The 21251-nt window shown below is 39.7% G+C and overlaps 1 protein-coding gene across 1 annotated transcript in view; it reads left to right on the plus strand.

The window, feature by feature from the left end:
• LOC147336024 (urea transporter 2) overlaps positions 1-21251 on the plus strand; it is a 22070-nt gene continuing 819 nt past the window's right edge. The window contains exons 1-7 of the mRNA XM_086284779.1: positions 1-262; positions 1570-1759; positions 2314-2442; positions 5049-5238; positions 11896-12043; positions 18998-19129; positions 20837-20886. Of these exons, the coding sequence (XP_086140905.1) occupies positions 136-262; positions 1570-1759; positions 2314-2442; positions 5049-5238; positions 11896-12043; positions 18998-19129; positions 20837-20886 (966 nt within the window). The 5' untranslated portion in view covers positions 1-135. The remainder of the gene's footprint in view (positions 263-1569; positions 1760-2313; positions 2443-5048; positions 5239-11895; positions 12044-18997; positions 19130-20836; positions 20887-21251) is intronic.

Here is a 21251-nt window from a genome sequence, read left to right on the forward strand (position 1 = left end):
AAGAACCAACAGAGGAACAAACACAGACGAGAACAGAACAAAAAGAGTCGCAAATAAGAAGAACCTTGAAGAGTTGCAGCATAATTATTATCCATTTGCCACGTTTTGTATTGGTGTGGCCCAGCAGCTGCAGGGATGTGGATAGAAACCAAAACAGAGATGGAGGAGGCCAGCAGGACGCGTGCCAGCTTCAGTCGGCGTGTGTTGAATGGCCTGCTATTGTGCAGTGGAGACATGGAGCACTTGGATAAGTACATGAAGGGTAGGAAAAAACTCACAATACATGTCATCCAGAAGCCTTTTCTTACAATACTAATCTTAACCCTTTAAAGCCGGTCAGAGCGGGCACGCTCCGTTTTGCGTAATTATTTTTAAATCCCTGTAGAACCAGAACCTCGTAAGCTAGCGCAATAAGTTTTTTGCATATGAAACCGGAGGAGTTGTACTTACATCTTATGCCATCAGCTTGTCCTCGGTCACGGTTTCCTTCCACATATAGCTTTGCAAAAATTGCATAAAAAGCGCTTGCAGGAACAAAAGCACAATATTTGCCGATCCAATCAGCTGTTCGTAACACTTCCCACATTGAAACAGATGTCAGCACGAACGATCGCATGTCCGCCATTTCCTGCCTGAAACCGGAAGTGACGTCATTTCCGCGGAAAATGTAGTTTTTACTTGTAGGCCTTAAAAGCCTATATTGGTGTTTTTAAAAGTCATGTTTGACTTTATGCTTTTCTGAATAGTTTCTCAGATGCTTAGAACTCGAATTGCACTGCTTTAAATAGTTTATTTTGATGCACCTGCTGTTTTCTTTGCAAATTTGCATCATAGGATTGTTTTTCGTTTTTCCTGCAGTGTATATAAAAATTGCTGTATCTCAAAAATAAAACTATAAAGACACTCAAAATAAATTTCCTGTTGTTGTAAACAATTTTTTGCAACTTTTTTGTATTTAAAGTATTTAAATTTCTCCAAGTATAAATATATGTAAAAAAAAAAAAAAAAAAAAAAAAAAAAAAGATTTTAAATTTTTTTGTAGTTTATTGCACTTTTTTGCAATTAATGTAGTTACTATGGACTTAATGCATACATATTATTAAAATATGGGCTATAACAGTTGTATTGATATATAGCACCTTAAAATGCTCCCAAAAATGACACTACAGCATGTAAAAACATAAAGTAAGCTCTGGCAGACTTGGTTCTATGGTAGGTCTTAAAGGGTTAATGTAATTAATCGCAAAACTTTGCCACTAGAGGAAGTGCTAAATTACCATAATTATAAATAAATGATTCAAAAAAGCTTACATCACCATTAAAACACTCAGATGCGACTCCCACAGAGAATACTGTCGCACTTTCTCTCCAACTTGGAACGAAATTATCATTAAAATCCAATTTTGATTCTGCTATAAAACCCTGACTTAGCAACAAGAAATCCAACTGCGGCTGAAATTTTGTAAAAGTTGCACTCGCCTCTTTCAGTCCACTTTTACATCTGCAAGCATCTTGCTGTGAAGTGCTGTTTATTTATAGGGACCCTTTTTTTTCCTCATGTGTCCTCAGACAAGTCATTTGTGCTACAGCTGGCAGTCTGTGGCCTGAGAGGGGTGACCAGGGTAATTCTGGCCAACAACCCGCTGAGTGGTGGTCTCATCCTGGCTGCCCTGTACTGGGCTTCCCCCTGGCAGGGCCTGCTGGGAACTCTGGGAGTGTTGGCCTCCACGCTAACAGCTGTCATCACAGGACAAGACAGGTGGGATGATATAGAAATGCACAAACACAGGCAACACTACAGAGGCTGAAAGCAGTGAACATTTATGTGTCCATATTTAATGCTTTGGTCATTCTAAAAGCACATAAATAAAACATATCCTCTTTAACCTTTGACCTTGTAATCTACTCAGGTTCGCTATTGATCGGGGCTTCTACTTAAAATTCACAACTATAAGCCCTGCATACACACCACCCTGCATTTATTTTTGAAGCCTTCTCCCTGTATTTATACCATACAAAGTGAAATGTGTTTTTAAGGTTTATAAAACAATTCCAGCTGAACAGGAGATCCTCAAATTTTTAACTTTGACTTGCAGAGAAAATTTAATGTCACCCATGGGCCTCAGCTCATTAACTCAACTGAACATTTTATTTTTCTTGAGAACCCATTAAAATCTATTTAAAGCTTTGTGTTGCATTACAGAAAAAACAGTACAGATTTATTACCTTTCAGGGTTTTTTTTTATTTATGTATTTATTTGCAAAATGTAATCGTCATATGTAAATATTCCTGTTCTGTGTCTGCGTGTATAGTGTTGAGGTGGCGGGAGGTCATCATGGTTTTAATGGCATGTTGGTGTCTCTGCTTATGGGAGTGTATAGCTCAGCTGGAGACTGGTACTGGTGGCTCCTGCTGCCTGTCTTCCTGGGGTCGGCAACATGGTAAGAAACACATACACGGACGCATGTGTTTTATATTCCCTTCTTGTGTGTCCATTTTATTATAGTATAGTAGTAGTATTTCCTCAGAGTGCTTTCTCAACTCTCAAGGTTTCTCAAGGTTAATGGTTCAGGTAAGGGAATGGCTGTCATTCATGTTGTCCTTTCAGTCAGATTCTCCAAATTCAAAAGAAGATTTTTCCTTCTGTCTGCAGTCGTTCATATCTTTAATATCTGACTCTGTTTGCAAACTTCCCCATCTTTCTATATGTACTGTACATGTGAAAATCGCGGTCAACAAATATGACACTGATTAATCCAAATATAGCATGAAAGGAGGAGCTGACGTGGAGATGGGTTGCAAAGCAGCTTGGACATGCAAAGCAACCAGAGGCAAGCTATGGCATGTTGCCTAAATAGCATGCTGTAAATGTGAGGTGCCGGTTGAATGCATAGAAAGTGTATCAGCTGAGCCAGCAGTGATGCAGGCTGGCACTTAGATCAGCTGATCTACAGAGATTATATATTCTTTAAAATACATCTTGTTATTTATTGATACATTAGCTACTTGATTCTTTTTAGGGAGTAATTTTCAAGTACCCACCACCTCAGGCGTTTTCCAGACTTTAACAAATGTTAAGGTTGGTGTCATTCAGAAAAAAAAGTAGTTCATCATTATCATTATCATTATTTTCTTATCAAAAATGAACAAAGATGAATTTGTTAAATTTCTCAGTGCAGTAATGTATATTTTAAACAAAGCACATTGGAATAAAGCTTCCCCATCATGAGTTGTCTCTGCTGAGATCTACAGTAGTCAGTCAACAGGATATTCAAGAAAAAGAAGTGACTGCCTCAGTGACAAAACGTGCCTCCCACTGAAAAGTCCAGATAAACATTACAGTGGGGCAAAAAAGTATTTAGTCAGCCACCGATTGTGCAAGTTCCCCCACTTAAAATGATGACAGAGGTCAGTAATTTGCACCAGAGGTACACTTCAACTGTGAGAGACAGAATGTGAAAAAAAAATCCATGAATCCACATGGTAGGATTTGCAAAGAATTTATTCGTAAATCAGGGTGGAAAATAAGTATTTGGTCAATAACAAAAATACAACTCAATACTTTGTAACATAACCTTTGTTGGCAATAACAGAGGTCAAACGTTTACTATAGGTCTTTACCAGGTTTGCACACACAGCAGCTGGTATTTTGGCCCATTCCTCCATGCAGATCTTCTCGAGAGCAGTGATGTTTTGGGGCTGTCGCCGAGCAACACGGACTTTCAACTCCCGCCACAGATTTTCTATGGGGTTGAGGTCTGGAGACTGGCTAGGCCACTCCAGGACTTTCAAATGCTTCTTACGGAGCCACTCCTTTGTTGCCCGGGCAGTGTGTTTTGGATCATTGTCATGTTGGAAGACCCAGCCTCGTTTCATCTTCAAAGTTCACACTGATGGAAGGAGGTTTTGGCTCAAAATCTCACGATACATGGCCCCATTCATTCTGTCCTTAACATGGATCAGTCGTCCTGTCCCCTTGGCAGAAAAACAGCCCCATAGCATGATGTTTCCACCCCCATGCTTCACAGTAGGTATGGTGTTCTTGGGATGCAACTCAGTATTCTTCTTCCTCCAAACACGACGAGTTGAGTTTATACCAAAAAGTTCTACTTTGGTTTCATCTGACCACATGACATTCTCCCAATCCTCTGCTGTATCATCCATGTGCTCTCTGGCAAACTTCAGACGGGCCTGGACATGCACTGGCTTCAGCAGCGGAACACGTCTGGCACTGCGGGATTTGATTCCCTGCCGTTGTAGTGTGTTACTGATGGTGACCTTTGTTACTTTGGTCCCAGCTCTCTGCAGGTCATTCACCAGGTCCCCCCGTGTGGTTCTGGGATCTTTGCTCACCGTTCTCATGATCATTTTGACCCCACGGGATGAGATCTTGCGTGGAGCCCCAGATCGAGGGAGATTATCAGTGGTCTTGTATGTCTTCCATTTTCTGATGATTGCTCCCACAGTTGATTTTTTCACACCAAGCTGCTTGCCTATTGTAGATTCACTCTTCCCAGTCTGGTGCAGGTCTACAATACTTTTCCTGGTGTCCTTCGAAAGCTCTTTGGTCTTGGCCATGGCGGAGTTTGGAGTCTGACTGTTTGAGGCTGTGGACAGGTGTCTTTTATACAGATGATGAGTTCAAACAGGTGCCATTCATACAGGTAACGAGTGGGGGACAGAAAAGCTTCTTACAGAAGACGTTACAGGTCTGTGAGAGCCAGAGATTTTCCTTGTTTGAGGTGACCAAATACTTATTTTCCACCCTGATTTACGAATAAATTCTTTACAAATCCTACCATGTGAATTCATGGATTTTTTTTTCACATTCTGTCTCTCACAGTTGAAGTGTACCTCTGGTGCAAATTACTGACCTCTGTCATCATTTTAAGTGGGGGAACTTGCACAATCGGTGGCTGACTAAATACTTTTTTGCCCCACTGTATACACTTTCTGGGTTTTCCTTTTGTCTATTTCATTTCTAAATGAAATAGACAAAATAGTAATATTTCTAATTACTTCTTCCTTACTCTTTTCATTTTTTCAGTGTCTTTCTGTTTAGTGGACTCTCATCGTTTTTAGACCGCTGGGACTTGCCTGCTGCCGTGTTTCCCTTCAACATTATTATCATCCTCTACCTCCTGTGTACTGGCCCAGAACACCCCTATTTTCCACACCACTCAATAAAACCACCAGGGGCCCTGGAGCCCAATGCTACAGAGCTCATAGCATTACAGGTAAAGAATATGTAAAACCTCTGAACTGGGATTCTGTCTGATAAATACTGTAGAAGTAATTACGTGAAGGTACAGAGAGGCAACTATAATCTGGAATCGACAACTAAAACCTTGAGATATGGAATAAGAATGACCAAAATACTGAAGGCTACATTGTAACTAGGGATGGGTATTGATTAGATTTTCACAATTCCGATTCCATTTTCGATTCTGTTTAACGAATCGATTCTTTATCGATTTTTTTTTTTAAATAAAGAGAACACTAAGGTCGATTAGCTTACAACTTTGTTTTATATCTTCTCTTTGAACAAGATAGAAATTTAGGAGTAACATGGCCTTACAAACCCAGCAGTGAGATCTTAAGAGATCCACAGCCGACGGCTTTTCAATGGGGTGTCACAGGGTCCCCAGGAAAAAAAATAGTAAATGAAAAATTATAAAATAAATATTCTTCTGTAGCAATAACAAAGTATAACATAAAGTATTCAGTAGCAATTACACAAGAATATCCAGTAATGTCCCTGCCTACAATTAAACACGTTCACTTACCGAAAATCGGGGGTATCTCCTGTGGCAAACTTAGACGAATGTCACCGAGCAGTGACTATCCTGGCCTGAAAGGAGATGCTACCGGTAGACTGCAGCGAGAACTGCCAGCATCTGAGCCAGACTCTGTCTGTCTCTCTCATCATGGTCGCCTAAATGCACAGTAATGGCAGGTTTTGTAATAAGGCAGATCGCGCTAACATAATATGCACTGTTAGTTGATTATTTACCTGCCGCATTAACAGGAGAAGGACGTGCAAACGTTACCGCTGCTGCTGGGTTGAGATTCACGAGTCCGGAGCGGAATTAAAAACTTCATTTAAGGTCATCGTGTGTTTTGTGAGCAAATGCTTTTGCATATTCGTAGTGTTTCCTCCCTTAAATGAAATATCTACTTTGCAAGTATTGCAAGTTGCCCTGTTGTCATCCGTTCTCGTAAAGTATAACCAAACTTTTGAGCGTTTGAGCCGCCATGTTTCCTGCCAGGTAAATGACGCTCCGCAACGTGGTGACGTCATTCGGGGCGACTGGAATCGATAAGGGAATCGATTGCAAAAATGGCAAACAATTCCAAGGAATTGAAACAGTGGGAACCGGTTCTCAACAAGAACCGGTTTTCGATACCCATCCCTAATTGTAACAGATTTTTATACCTGTCACTCTTTTGATTTTTGATTTACTTTCATACTGGGACAGAAAGTCTAACACAATGAAAATGAATTGTTCATTTGTCTCATATCATCTAGCCATGTCCAGGTGCATTATTTGCCTCAGGCCTTAGCTCCCTGAAGTTGTCCAAATGTTTTCTGTGAAACTGTGAAAATTATTGAGACTGATTTCTGCACATTCAAGTTTATGTTAGAGTTGACATCTTGGTTTTCAGTCTGACTGTGTTGGCTCAGTCCTACTGGCACAATCACCCATTATATCCTGTCTATTCACTCAGGTGCCATTTCCTAGAGTATGAAGTACTGTTTATTGCTATTTCATTACAAAAAGAGACATTTCTGTTTTCTGGCTGTCCTCACTGATATAATTAGAACTATTGAAACTATTAAAACGGATTATGAAATAAATGTGTTAAGTGTCATATAAGCTATAAACAGTACATTAAAAAAAATCTAAATCTCTAACATCTTGCATAACCAAATAACTGTCTTTCGTGCGAGCCTAATTTCACTGGCACTAGTGATACTGTTAACTTCAGTGATAATTATCACACAGGAGAGTCAGATTTACAGTAACATTACTTTGAGACGAGGATCATTTAATGATCCAGAACACAGGTGGGCTGTGCTCAATGCATTAGGAGAACTTTATTACAGCACTATATCTCATTGATGCCATTAGGAGTTTATTAGTATCCCACACATATAAAAGCAAGTCACACTTTCTTAAAATGTGTCTCTCTGCTGAGAGTTAATGGTGCTGTGAGACTAGTAGAGAGGAAACTAATATTCTTATCCAGGATGTGCCAGAGGGGTAAATATTAAATAGTGAAAATATGCTGGCAAAGACGATTTTTAAAGATTTGGAGTCCAGCAGTGAATGCATTCGAAGTGCACCATGGGAAAAGTTTTAATTAATTTTAGTATGATCCCATTTTCTTCTAGATAGACAAATGCATATATATGAAAAAATTATAAGTGCAATTACTGGACAAGGTTGTACAGTTTGTACAATTTTAACCCACACTTGGAAACAACATGAATGCAGGATGGAGCCATGCCTTCATTTTTTTTTTCCCACCAAATGTTGATCTTACCATCCAAATGTTGCAGCATTAATCAAGGCTCATCAAAACAGGCAATGTTTTTCCACTTTTCTCTTGCCTCTCTACATTGTTCAAGGTTTTCAGAGTTACCTTGGCTGTAAAGAGTGGACGCTGTTACTGTTTCCTTCCTATCAGTTTGCAGCTTTGTGGCCATTCTCCGCTGACATCTGGCGTTAACAAAACATTTTCCCTTCAGTGATCTAATAGGTAAAGTCGCTTTCTTGGACCATTCTCTGTAAACCCTAAAGGTGGTTTTCCAGGAAAATCCCAGCAGATCAGCATTTTCTGAGATCCTAAGACCAGTGCATCTGGTGCAAACAATGATGGAACATTAAAAGTCACTTAAATCAGCTTTCCTCTCTCTGATATTTCTTCTTTCTTCTCTCTCATGTCTAAATATACTGAGAGCTTTTAATGAGATTGGCTAATTAGATATTTATTTTACTAAGCAGCAGAACAGGTGTACCTAACAAAGGAGACAGGGAGTGCCTAATCACTCCACTTTAAGTCCCACCAGCACATTAGCCACTTGATTGGTTTTATGAAATTCTGCCTGAGAAGTATCAAACTACGTGATGGTTAAATGGATTTCTGTTACTGATGAGCTGACATCATGAGGACTTCCACTAGAGATGCTGCTCATTTGCAGTCACAAACGGAAATATTAGAAGTTGGTAGGATATATAATGAAGAAAAAAAAGAGACAGAAACCAAGCTTAACTAAGGCCAGGGTTATCCTAAGAGTGCGCATCATGTTGCAGCCTGGTCTCCAGAGTGAACAAGTAACTGGGAGCACTATATGCATAAGAGCAGCCAGCTATGACTCACCAGTTACTTAGCAACAGTCAGTGGTGGCGCTCCTGTTTGGAAATTATAATGAGTCAAAACTGTTTCAACGGATGATTTTTGCTGGGAGAATGTGATTGCACAGGTTAAGCTCTTTATAAAGGTTATGGTTTTAATTGTATTCTTTTCCGTTTCTATGGAGAGAAAGGGCTTGGACTTGTGATGAATGGTTTAAATATCAGGTTCCCAGTAAGTTTGGGAGTAGGTGGGTGGGCTGAGGTGGGGGTTCATGGGGATTTGGGAACTTGGGGCTCAGCAGTCAGGGACAAAAAGACAAAACAAAGTGAGAACTTACTCCTGAATTTGAAGCTGAAAGTATAGTAGACTGTCTACAAGTTGCTGAACAGTGTACCTTTGTAAGGAATTTATTTCCTTTCATCTCTTGAATTCAAATGAAAGGCACTTACCTTGAGCTGCTTCTCACAAGACAGGAATCCAGACTCTCACCAGCTGCTGTGTTCGGCTTTTGATCTCAGTGAGCCAGCTGGCATCTCAGCACTTACACAGCGACTGAATTTAAATTCGATCTTTGGCAGACCCAATTAGGTGACCCAAATCAGAAAAGCTTTGTGGTCATGTGGATATTATAATGTCTTAACAGCTAGGTTTATGCTCTAATGACAATTTGGCAGTTTAAAAATATACAGTCTATACAAAAATATTTTGTATAGACTCACACAGAGAAACACCAAATACGCTGGCATGACATCAGGTCACTGACTTGATCATGGAAGAATATCCAGTTTCTTTGTGTTGAGAAACTCCTGTGTTGTCATTGCAGTATGCTTTGTGTCATTACCATTGTACTGTGAAACTCTGTCAGATTAATTTTGCAGCATTTGGCTGAAACTGAGCAGAAAGTAAAGCCCTGCACACTTGAGAACTCATCCAGTAATTTCTGTCATCATCAGCAAACACATCATTTCCACTTGCAGCCATTCATGAGGACATCTCATGATTGTGGATTCTGACAGTGATGTGACTGCTTTCTCAAGAGTGTCCTTGACTGGTGGAAGGGGGCTTTATATCAAAGGAAGTAATTTACAGTCATCAAGGTTGAGGGCCAAATTATCAGCTAACTTGCATTATTTTTAATTTTTATTTCTCATCTTACCAAAGCACACTCGTAGTCAGCACAGACTGCTTTCTCAACGAAACTGGAGCTCCAGATTCTCTCCTGGGCTGTTAGTACAATTAACCTCACAGCAATTCATGCTGTTTGTCAGATAACCAGCACCACAAACACGGTCAAAAGGTGCAGGTTAGTGACTCCAATTAGCCGAGGTTATGTCTAGAAGATAACCGAGAGCATAGTTTGAACCCACTTGTCAAACAAAGAGGACAAAAAGGAGTTATGCATTAACAAGCCCAATAACCCATGCATGACCTCAAGCCTTAATTCGGTTTATGTAAATATTTTATCCCATGTTGGGCAACATGCTGGTGTGATGGCACTCTTGCCTCGCAGCAAGAAATTTCGGGAAATGAATCCACCATCAGGCCGAGGGTCTTTCTGTGTGGAGTTTGCATCTTCTCCCCGTGTCTGCATGGGTTCTCTTTGGGTACTCTGGCTTCCCCCCACAGGCCTGAGACATGTAGTTAGGTTAATTGGTGACTCTAAATTATCCATAGGTGAATATGTGAATGCAAATAGTTGTCTGTCTCTCGCCTTATGGCAAATGGGATAGGCCACTCATGACCCAGATAATCAGAAGAAAAGGGATTGATTTTATCCCATGTGTTGTTGCCACAAAAGAGAAAATGACATATAGATACCAAATGCATTAGGCAGTAGTCAGGTGAGGCACAGCTGCAGGAGAAGCCAACGCACCGGAGCTGCATCGGCTCACCACGCCGTCCTGCGTAAATAGCACTGGGTCCTGAGTGTGTGTTGTGGTTGGTGAAGTATTTGGCGGTGATCTGGAAAACTGCACCCGAGTATTGTTAAAACAGCAACCGTGAATAAAGTATGCTGGAAAGCATGAACGTGTGGTCGGGTCTGCCGTGGATACACCAGCTTAACGCATATGCAAATTTGAGCATTTTAACATGGGAGTCAGCTGGAATTGAATAGCCTGTGGAATCAGCCAAGAATCAAGTGTCCATTTAGGGAACTTCAGTCTTTGGCTCCTGTGCTTTGACTTCAGCTTTCATCCACTGGAGCCGAGAGACATTCTTTCAGTTTTTGTGCATGACTTTGCTTCATTATTTCTTTAAGAAAATAACAAAACACTGATGGCAGGGACATGACCTTAGAAGACCTGTAAGCAGGCTTCCTGGTATGAAGCTATCTGACAGAGACTACAGACTGAAGTTGTTACTTCTTTTTTGTAGCACATTGCCTAAAGTGCATTTCTGTACACGACGATATGCAAAGTAACTGCAAAGTTGTATAAACTAGATTAGCCATGCTGCCAGCCGTCAGCCCTGTAAGGTGTCCTGAATATGGAGTCAAGATTTACACACGATTCCATTAACAAGCATCACACCCCGTGGCACAGTTTGTCCCTCACACTAAATAATTACTTTCCACAACTTTCAGCTCCATCACCTCAGATTCTTTTTTTCAGTTTTTTTCCCCACATATCAAAGTTTCTCCATCTTTCCCTCCTTCAGACATATTTCATTGTTTCCTTTCTGATTCACTCCATCTGTCTGTCTTTCATCGCATAAAAAGCTGTTCCTTTAACTTAATAGATTCCCTTTTTGTTTGTTACTTATGAGATTTACACCCTCTAAACCGTTCTTTTCATCTCTGTGCCTCTCTTCCTTCCAGTCTGTTTCCCTGCTCTGCTGTGCAAATCTCCTTCCTCCTTTCTTCCTTCTTTATCTCTCTCCTTCCCTTTAGTTTACAACGAACAAGGTCACTGTGATCCTGTCCCATCCTCATATTCCTTGCTACTTCTTCTTTCCTCTTCCTAATTTCCCCATTTTTATCCAGTATTTATTTTCTGTTGCTCTCTGTTTTACTTTTCTTCCATCAGTCTTCCTCCTCCATTCTTTCTTTCACTCATGTTTCCTCTGGTTCTCTCCAGAGATGGTGATGACGTCGATCCTATTTATATTTGATGTCTTCGGCTTCAGTCAGTCTGCTGAGGATGGTGCTCTGGCTGCACTTCACTGACAGTGTATTTAATCTTGCACAAACACACACGCATACACAGGCACGCATGCAAGAGTTACAGCAATATAATGAAAGACCGTTTATGACTTCTAAATATCCGCGACAGGCAGGTGCACCAGCACATCACCATGGAAACTCTTCATTTAACTGGTTTGGATGCAGCACGGGTGTGTGTGAATGTTGGTAAAAAAAAAAATGCTGATTTAAGCTGCAAGAAAGTCACTGAGGTTATTTCAACCATTGTGTTATTATGTTTTTGTGAGAGTGTTTCTGCTCTTGCAACTTATATAAATTCTGTGTAATGCTCTTCAGTATGCTAGGTAATAAAAGCAAAGCAAATAATCCCCTAAGTCCTCTCTTTGTCCAGGTAATACGTGGCATCCCTCTTGGAGTGGGTCAGATCTTTGCCTGTGGGGACCTGGGACCGTCCCTTCTCATCTTGGGAGCAGTTTTCCTCTACTCCCCCTTGCTCGCTGTCCATGCTCTGCTGGGATCCGCAGTAGGAACGCTGACCGGTTGGTTTCAATCTGTGTGCTCATGTGGCTGCGTGGGAGGAGTGGGAGAGAGAAAAGTGTTATTGCATTTGTTTGTGCATCATACAAATGCACCACTCACAATAAATCCCAATTTAACACAGTCTTCAGTGATACTGGGATCAACTTGTCAGCATTTCATTGTATGATACATCACCTTAGAGCTCACCACTTACAGGGAACTCCTAAACTTCACAGTAAAATGTGAGGAGGTGAGTATTACTGTGTGAAAATAGTTGTGTAACAATGTCCTCAGTGGCTCTGGGGTACCATTTCCAAGCATGAGACAATATTTATGATAGAAAGCCAGCAGTACAAACTATTTATGCTTACTGAGGGGAGAAGTAAACATCACAAGGTAGTTTTGTTTGTGTTATGGGGGGGTAGAAGGATCCAATTTACCTTCACAAAGGACTTAAAGTCTGCCTTTTTTGAGCCTATTAGGCCTTTCTTGAAAACATTGTAAATATAAGACACAAAACACAAAGAGAAATACAGCCTCAGTCAGACTGAAAATTGGAGTAGCTCATGGTTCCCTACAGAGCTGCTCTAGGTCTGTTTCATGCTCTGACGTCTGTGATTTTACAAATTGTGAATCCATTGTTTATCCATATGAACCTGCTTTAGTTTACTTTAGGAAAAATGCACACATTGGACAGGTTGCAAATCAATTACAAGGCTGGAAGACACAGATTATTCATATTCTTATTCACACAATTATCCTACAGTAATTTACATGCCTTGAGATTGATACCCAGGTGGAAGCATGATGATAATCCCAACTGAGTCATTAACATTTAAACATAATATACTGGAAAACTCTGTTTATATTAACAATATTAACAGATTTGGCCTAAAAGCTATGCTTTATCGTGCTTTACTGGTTTGTGAAACAGTGTGTCAAAGTTGGTGTTACGCATGTAGTCACACCTGTGCCCAAAAGCAAAATGCAATACCTCTGCCAGGACCTGAAGACGTAAATGTCTGCATGCGAAGTGTCAAATGAAAGTGTGTTGTAATGAGTTCAGTTTCAGGTTATGTTCATGCATCTCTCTGAAATTAAGACATGTCAGCAGCAGATATATAAATAAGAAACTGTTAGCAGCAGCAGCTTGTGCGCACGAAGCTAAATAAAACACAAAGCAATTAGCCATGCAGAGCACTAATACTGCTGGCTTATATACACACCCACGGGGCTGTGGCACAGTGTTCTTCTGATATCTGCTTCACTCTGACTCTGTTTACACAAAAGAATGTGTAAACAGAGTCAGCCACATCTATGTAACTTTAGTAAAGTGTCCTAAAATACTGTGTGTGTGTGTGTGTGTGTGTGTGTGTGTGTGTGTGTGTGTGTGTGTGTGTGTGTGTGTGTGTGTGTGTGTGTCTCTACATCATGTGTGTTTGTAGCTATGAGTCATACAGAATAAAAAAAAGAAGAGTGGGAGTGAGCTGGTACAGCTACACACTCACACAAACCTGTGGACACATGCTAACAGTGGCAGGGACATACACACAGGAGTGCAGAAACACACAAACACAAACAACCACACAGACTGCTGCAATAAAAACAACGGTGTGATGGGAAAGTAATCAAAGGGATGTGACTATAATGAGATTGTGTAGGAGACAGAGCCAAGAGGAAGCAGCCTGATGTAGCGTAGCAGCTAAATGCAGACAGACAAAATGCCAAAGTCTCTCTCACTGCTATTTGTGCATTCTCTCTTTTTTCTGTGATCCATTCTTCTTTCCTTCATTTCTTTGTAATGTGGCTTTTGCTCTTAGTGATTTTAGAATTTTAGTTATATTTTAGCCATATTAAGCTATTTGAAGTATTTTATTAACATGAAAGTCACTCACTTTTGTCTCTGTCATTTAGACACCTGTAATTTCGGACTCCATCAGAAAGATTTTAGCTGCTGCAAAACCCAAAATTTAGCCGCTAGCCTAAAATATGCTCTTATCCAGCAAACAATCCTGTTCCTAATTTTAAATGCTGTTGTTACTGCAATTGGCTTACTATACATCTGCCAGGTGACAAATCTCTCAAAAAAGAATAAAACTAAACTTAATTTATTATTTTTGTACTTTTTGTCTACAAAAGTCTGATGTATCAGATTCCTCTGCATCACAGATCTCCACAGTTGTTCTTAACTACTAAACTATACTGTATATACAGTCATGAGAAAAGTTCATAACATTTACTGTGTAATTATAAGCATCATTTAACCTCTTGGTATTGTTTGGTGAACCAGAAGCTCTGAATAAATGTAAAATGGACACCCACACACCGAAAGAAAAGAAGCCACAGCGGCAACAATTGAGACAGTTGAGAGTGTGAATAAGTGCTACAAGGTTAAACTTACAACTGAATCCTGTTCAGCAGAGAATTAGAACAAGAATAGAAGGATCAGTGTCAGGAGACAAAACATGGAGATGGAGAATTGAGAAAGGGTATAATAAGTTTTGAAGGGAAAGTAAGGATAAGGCGTGACCTGAGTAAATGAAATAAAAAAGTGACAGGGAGAGAAACAACAAAAGACCTTGTATCATTATTTGGACAAGATAAGTAAACCGATAATCTTTTGTGATATACAAAAAAACCTGTATAATTCATCTATGGACTAAATGTCCCCATTTTATTTCTTTGTTTGTTTGTTTAGGTTTTGTTTTGTACTTACAAAGTATGAAATCAGTGACAAAAACATAAATAAAAACAAAAAAAATGACTGTAGTGCTAAATGTGTAAAGATCAAATGGCAGGCAGGTGGCAGATGTTCAGAAATGTGTAATTTATTGACAGGCCGATGAAATCATTGAGGCTGTCTCAGCTTAACAGCTTCATCGCCTTTTAATGTCTTCAGAAGGAGGCAGAAAGATACAGAAGCATGGGTCAGACTTGGAGAGGAGAGAGTGTGAGGACATTTTTAGAGCTGTCATTCAAAGGATTGTGCTGTAAACTAGTCCCATGAGGGATTTCAGGAGGAGGAGATCAGGGGCTGTATGTAGGCCATAGCCTGTCTACCTTCTGCTGCATTCATATTGTGTATCAGGTACAGGAGGAAAGAAAAAGTGAGGCATCAGAGAAGTCAACTACAGTTCACTCTTAACTCTGGGTTCTTTCATCAAAAGATTTTTCATCAAATCTCACATCTGCATTTGTGATTTTGCATAGCGTAGCATCAGGAGAACAAAAGAAAGGAGGAAGAAGGATGTTTATTTGTGACATGAAGTATAATGTTGTAATGCATAGGGATGTTTAAAATATATCAAATTAGAGTGTAAAGTAAACGGCAACACCTGCTTTTGGGATTTTATTTAGGCTCTTGGCAGAATTATGGTCAAACTGTACACCAGTGGTCTTGAGTCAGACCTTCGGGTATTACATAAGAAGCTTAACGACATACATGAAGTATTTTCTGTGAATGGCTGAGCTGAACAGTCGGAAATTTCTGTTTATAAAGTCAAAGCATGTTTCTATTAAATTTCATAGTAATAATAGAATAATGGAAATTTCCAAAGGTATGATGATTTCCAGCAAATAACTGTAGCAATAATCATGAATCAGGCCAGCAAAAAGAAAAACTGCCCATTTCTACTATATTTCATAGTAATATTGTTTTCACATTTTTATTCCATTATTACCATGTTATTACCAAGCTGTAATATAAAGTACTACTAAAGCTAAGATAAATAATTCCATCTGATGCTTAGACTGTTGAACCCTAGAGAGTATTAACATTTGAGTCCACAATTTTCCCCCTTAAAAACATCAAAGGATGCGTCACTAGTTGCATGAAGCCCAGAGGATCAGCGCCTCCAGAATTACTTTCATGGGTATAGCCACTAAAAATATTGGGGTGGCACACCTGAAACAGAATTTCCAGCTTTATTATGCTGTTCCTGCCTCTCACCCTACGGTACCTAGGATAGCGCAGAATTATTACCAACATAGGACGGTCTTGTCAGGAGGGCCCACTGGGTGGGAAAGGAAATTTAGGAGGCAAATACCAAAATACCAAGTTAGACATTATGCAAAGTTCGTATGAGTTCATTGCGATAAATTTCTCCACCATTTAGTCTTTTTGCAAGTCACTGTTAATGGAGGAATGTGAAAAAGAAATGGGAGGAGAGGAGAAAAAAGGAGAGGGGACATACTGGATTTAATATGATATGAATACTCATTCTGACTCATTCTGATAGCACAGATGACATCAGAAAGAGAGTTTCACATCCAGAAACACACAAGAATAAAGACGTAAAAACAGTAAAAAAAAAAAATTTAGTATCCTCCAGGGACTTTCTCCATCAAAGCTATTAGTCTTTAATGGTGTAGAAAGAGACCAAGTGGGAAAAGGAGGAGTGATCAAACAATGAAGGGAACAAGAAAAGTACTGCGTGTGAGAAACAAAAGAAAATGGTTGGAATAAAAGATGGAGAGTGAAGCGTTTAACGAGCAGCTGCTGAAGGAGGTGGCCGTAAAAACAGAAAAAGCAAACGGGAGTGGAAGCCAATAGTCTAGCAGACACAGAGTAAGGAAGCACCACAGGGGTGTGGTCAGTCTGCTTCAGGTCCAGACTGCCAAACTGCTGCTGCCAATGCCTTGTAATAAGGAAATCAATCACAGCACTGCCTGAGGGTCATTAATCTACAGACGAGCCACCAAAATTGATAGTTCCTTATAAAATACAGTCTGTAAAACCAGCATCAAAGCGACCACGCACAGTCGCCATGCATTTACACTGTGTATTATCTTTCATTTTCAGGCATTAAAATGAAAATGGCTGAAAGATAAAAAATAAAAATGTACTTAGCAAAGTGGAGCTCATCCAACTTAGTGCACATGTGTGTAAATGATTTATAAGAAGAGCAAATGGAGGATTAAAGGGTCACTCCTCACAACCAGACCGTGTTCAGTTATTTATTTTATAATATTCGACATATCCAGACAGTTAAAAATCCATCACTCCTACTACAGGGCTCGTGCAATATGCACTCTTTTTATCCAGTTTATATAGTCACTTGCATTAGATCTGAGGGAAGGCACTGGGGATTAGACACAATATTGGTGTGGCTCTTGGAATGGAAATATTTCAGAAGCTGGTGGATTATCACGCTATTTTTCACATTGATGAACAGAATTTGGGCATAATGTGTCCTAATGACTTACAGGTTAAGCTTGTTGTTAACGAGTACACGATAGATTGCCATGAAAGCTGATATTGGTATGTCCTTGAAATGAATATTAATTATTTCGATTGTGTCCTAACTATTAATCTGCAATCTACAACAGGTCAACATTTGAATATGTCCAATACTGTAATTAGATTATCTCCTGACATACTAATTAGCAATTGCTGGCATTCTGCTGATGGATTGGGATGCATTACATTAAAAGGTGTTTACCTACATGAGGGAAGTGAACATGCAGCCATTGCAAATTAGGTATATGACAATGGAGCAAAGTTTAAATAATCAATCAGGAAACAATCTAACACAAAAACTTTTCCAAAAGGTCAGATCTGCTCCAAATGTAAGGTTGAAGATGCATCCATCCAGCTCCATCTGTTGCCTTCCTCTTATCTGATTCAGGGTTACAGGTGGGCTGAGGTTATTCTGGGTCGAGAGGTGGGGTACACCGTGTACAGGTGACCAAGCTATTGCAGAACTAACACAAACAGACAACTGTTCACACTCATATTCCGGGGTACACGAAGAGAACCCACATAGACAGAGAGGAAACAATCAAACTCCACATAGAAAAGCCTCAACCAGTCAGTGGATTGTGCGCCACAACACTGTGTTGCAATACTTTTTTCTTTTTTTTTACATTTCAACAAAGGTTAAATATTTCAGAGAAATGTTAACTGTCATGCTCACTGATTCTGGAAAAAAAAACTTGTTGGCCTTTGCAGACGAACTCAGTGGCTCTACGTGTTCTTACTTCATTGTATTGAAATTGTTATTCTCCCTCAAGAAGGTTAGGAGACATTGTGCAGCTGGTGCCGGAGGCCAGGGAGAAAAAATGTCAGTGCTTTTGGCCCTGCAGAGATTTATCTGGGCCAGCATGCCCCCTGTGCAGTTTGCTTTTAGTTTCAGCGTCACACTGTTGTGGATATCTCGTGTGCACGTGAGTCAGAGGCAAGGCATTGACCTTGTCTTAATCCACCTGCCTTCTTGACATCAAACTCAGAATGAATTAATCTCTTGTGATGAAGATTTGAATGTTATTCTCTGTTTCAAATCTAAAACTGCATGTCACTGATATGTTAAGTGTTAAGAAAATGTAATAGGCAGATTCCCTTTGGTGTGGCCCCATTCGACATACAGTGGCTCAATTCAACCTGCAATATTCTGGAATACAATAGACAAAGCAGGCAAACTGGCAGCGGTTACCTTAGTGATGCATCATATTCTGTAAACCCAGTTACACAAGACTTTAAAATACTAACTGCTCTTCTAGGAGCTTCAGTGAAATGTTGATATTTAGTGACATTTGTTCTCTAATCTGTGCTTTTCTCTTATTTTTGTATCTTGATTGTATATATATTCTCCTGTTTGCTATTTATTCTTGCTGTCCACTATTTATATTTTATTGCTGTGGAGCACTCACAATTTCATTATACATGTACAATGACAATAAAGGCCGATTCTATTCTATTCTACTCTGGACCAGTTTTTGTCTCTTCCTGTGTGTTGATTTGAAGTAGCAGCCAGGAAACATTAAAATGTCCTTATTAGGTTACACGCAAATTACACGTTGCACTGAGAGCAGCCACACAATAGTGTGCATGTAGCACCACCACATGGACAGTTATTTAGTACTTCAGCTTGTCAGTGATGGATACAGTAATTAATTGTTATTTGTGTATTTCCACTTGTGTTATTACCATATCTGTGAACAAGTGTGACTCATTCATTGGCTCTTGTGTGTGGCAGGTTTGTCCATGGCAGTGCGTCATGAATCTCTGTACTCAGGTCTGTCAGGGTTTAATGGAGCTCTGGGCTGCATGGCTGTTGGAGGATTCTTCATCTTCAGCTTGTGGACGCACCTCTTTGCTATCGCCAGTGGTAACACAGACACACAGACACACACAGGCACAGTTATTATCTGTTGTCTCAAGTATCTAATGGCAGTTAAATGACGCTGTAGTTACATAACAAATGATGTAAGATGGCATTTAAGTACAAATTTATTCTGGGGGATGCTCTTCTCTTGCCATTGTGTATACTCTAATATGCACAATAGCTTTCGCCTTAGAAAAAGCGCCCTACCAAACAAGTACCTTGGGTATCAGGAATGTGGTGGGAAATCTGACAAATGGAATATGTGGAGTTACCTGCTGTGGTGACGCCTTTTAAATAAGAGAATAGCTTAAAATGGCTTTCAACAGCAATACAACAATATTGTTTCCCATTTTTAAAATAATATGTTCTTGAAATGAAGTGGCCTTCCTTGTATTTGTCTTACAGAATTAATAAAACAGCAAAACAATATTTTTGCTTGTGTAATTGTGAGTCTCAGTACTTAAATATGCCACTGGAGGGCATCAAAGGTTTTATTACTGGTCCAAATGTAAGATTCCCATTGCCTCTGTCCATGGTGCTGAAGCATTAAAGCAGGCTGTCACTTAGCTTTAACCCTTTAAACCAGATGTGGACAACTCCAGGCCTCAAGGGCCGGTGTCCTGTAGGTTTTAGATGTATCCTTGACCCAACACAGCTGATTTAAATGGCTAAATGACCTCCTCAACATGTCTTGATGTTCTCCAGAGGCCTGGTAATGAAATAATCATTTGATTCAGGTGTGTTCACCCAGGGTGATATCTAAAACCTGCAGGACACCGGCCCTTGAGGCATGGAGTTGCCCACCCCTGGGTTAAAGCAGTCAAATGTATTTATTTTTTTTAAATTAATCTTGACAATGTGGGTAAAAAGTTTTCATGTGTCGAAAACCTGATAGTAATAAAGAAATACTCACAGCAACCAACTTACTTTGAGAGGAAATTGAGGTCAAACAAACAAGACCCATTTACATGGGTCTCTGAGATAGTCACCCGTTTGAATGAAAGGCCTCTTTTTTGTGCATTTATGTAATTTGCTCAATGTGCTGATATCCTTTGACTCATCAAAATGTCACTTACTCCATCACAGCTCTTCTCAGTGAATCATCACTAAATGAATTCTTTTGTTGATCATTCTGATGTTGAATCATCCCTCCTTAAGAAGAATATGGCATGTCTCCATTAATGACCACATACGTATGAAATAAACAGCTTATTTAACCCGCAGTCACTCCATTTATGTACATACACTACTTCCACTTTCCTGTCATTAATTCAGTTTATTTCCCCCTTTTCTACATTATCCCTCTACTTATTACTGCTCCTCTCCTTTTTTCCTCTCCTTCATGCTGAATAGCTGTAATTACACTGAACAATTATTTCTAATTGTGTCAGTTATAAGCTGGAAAGGCATTCTGAATAGACAGATTATCTTTCTATTCAGAATGTGTTTCCTTTTCAAAACTTTAACACATAAATACAGAATAAAATTGCAGCTCAGGCAAAAAGCGGTACTGACCCCTCTGAAAAGGGACCTAATCTGCTCACATTAGGTAAATTGGCCTTACGTGGAGCTGGTACTGTGTCTACTGTCAGGAGAAAGTGCGACTAAATACCACAGAGCAGTATGTGAGACAGAAACCTGGAGAGTGATAGGGAGTGAACATGTGGAGGATATATTTGACCTAATCTTTTATTTTTCTCCCGTCCACAGCCTTCTTCTCTGCATATGCTGACATTGCTTTGAGCAATTTGATGGGAACTGTGAGTACACACAGAGGCTTTTCACAACCCTTTTCACATTTTTGATCCCACGCTTGCAAGCTTGGCTTCTTATGTGTTATACTCTGTAGAACTTCCAATTCTTCCAAAGTAGGATATAACTTTCAAATTGATTGGAACTCGATTGTGAAATTTAAATCACTTTCTTTAGCCTTAAATGTGTTTACAGGAGCCACCAAATGTAACTAAAATAACTATAACTTTCAAATAAGTAGTTACAATCTAAAAACATTATGGATTCAGTGTCCTAAAAGCTTGCATATATATAGAAGGAGAATTTCCAAAAGCAGTGGACATGAAATTTTGTCTCACTTCAGTCTTATTCATTATTAAAGATCCTCTCTCTT

Source organism: Aulonocara sp. 'chitande type north' Nkhata Bay, linkage group LG3, assembly GCF_057382095.1.
Source record: "Aulonocara sp. 'chitande type north' Nkhata Bay isolate Kocher_YH1m ecotype deep benthic linkage group LG3, A_spYH_male_GT1.1, whole genome shotgun sequence".
NCBI classification, from domain to species: domain Eukaryota; kingdom Metazoa; phylum Chordata; class Actinopteri; order Cichliformes; family Cichlidae; genus Aulonocara; species Aulonocara sp. 'chitande type north' Nkhata Bay.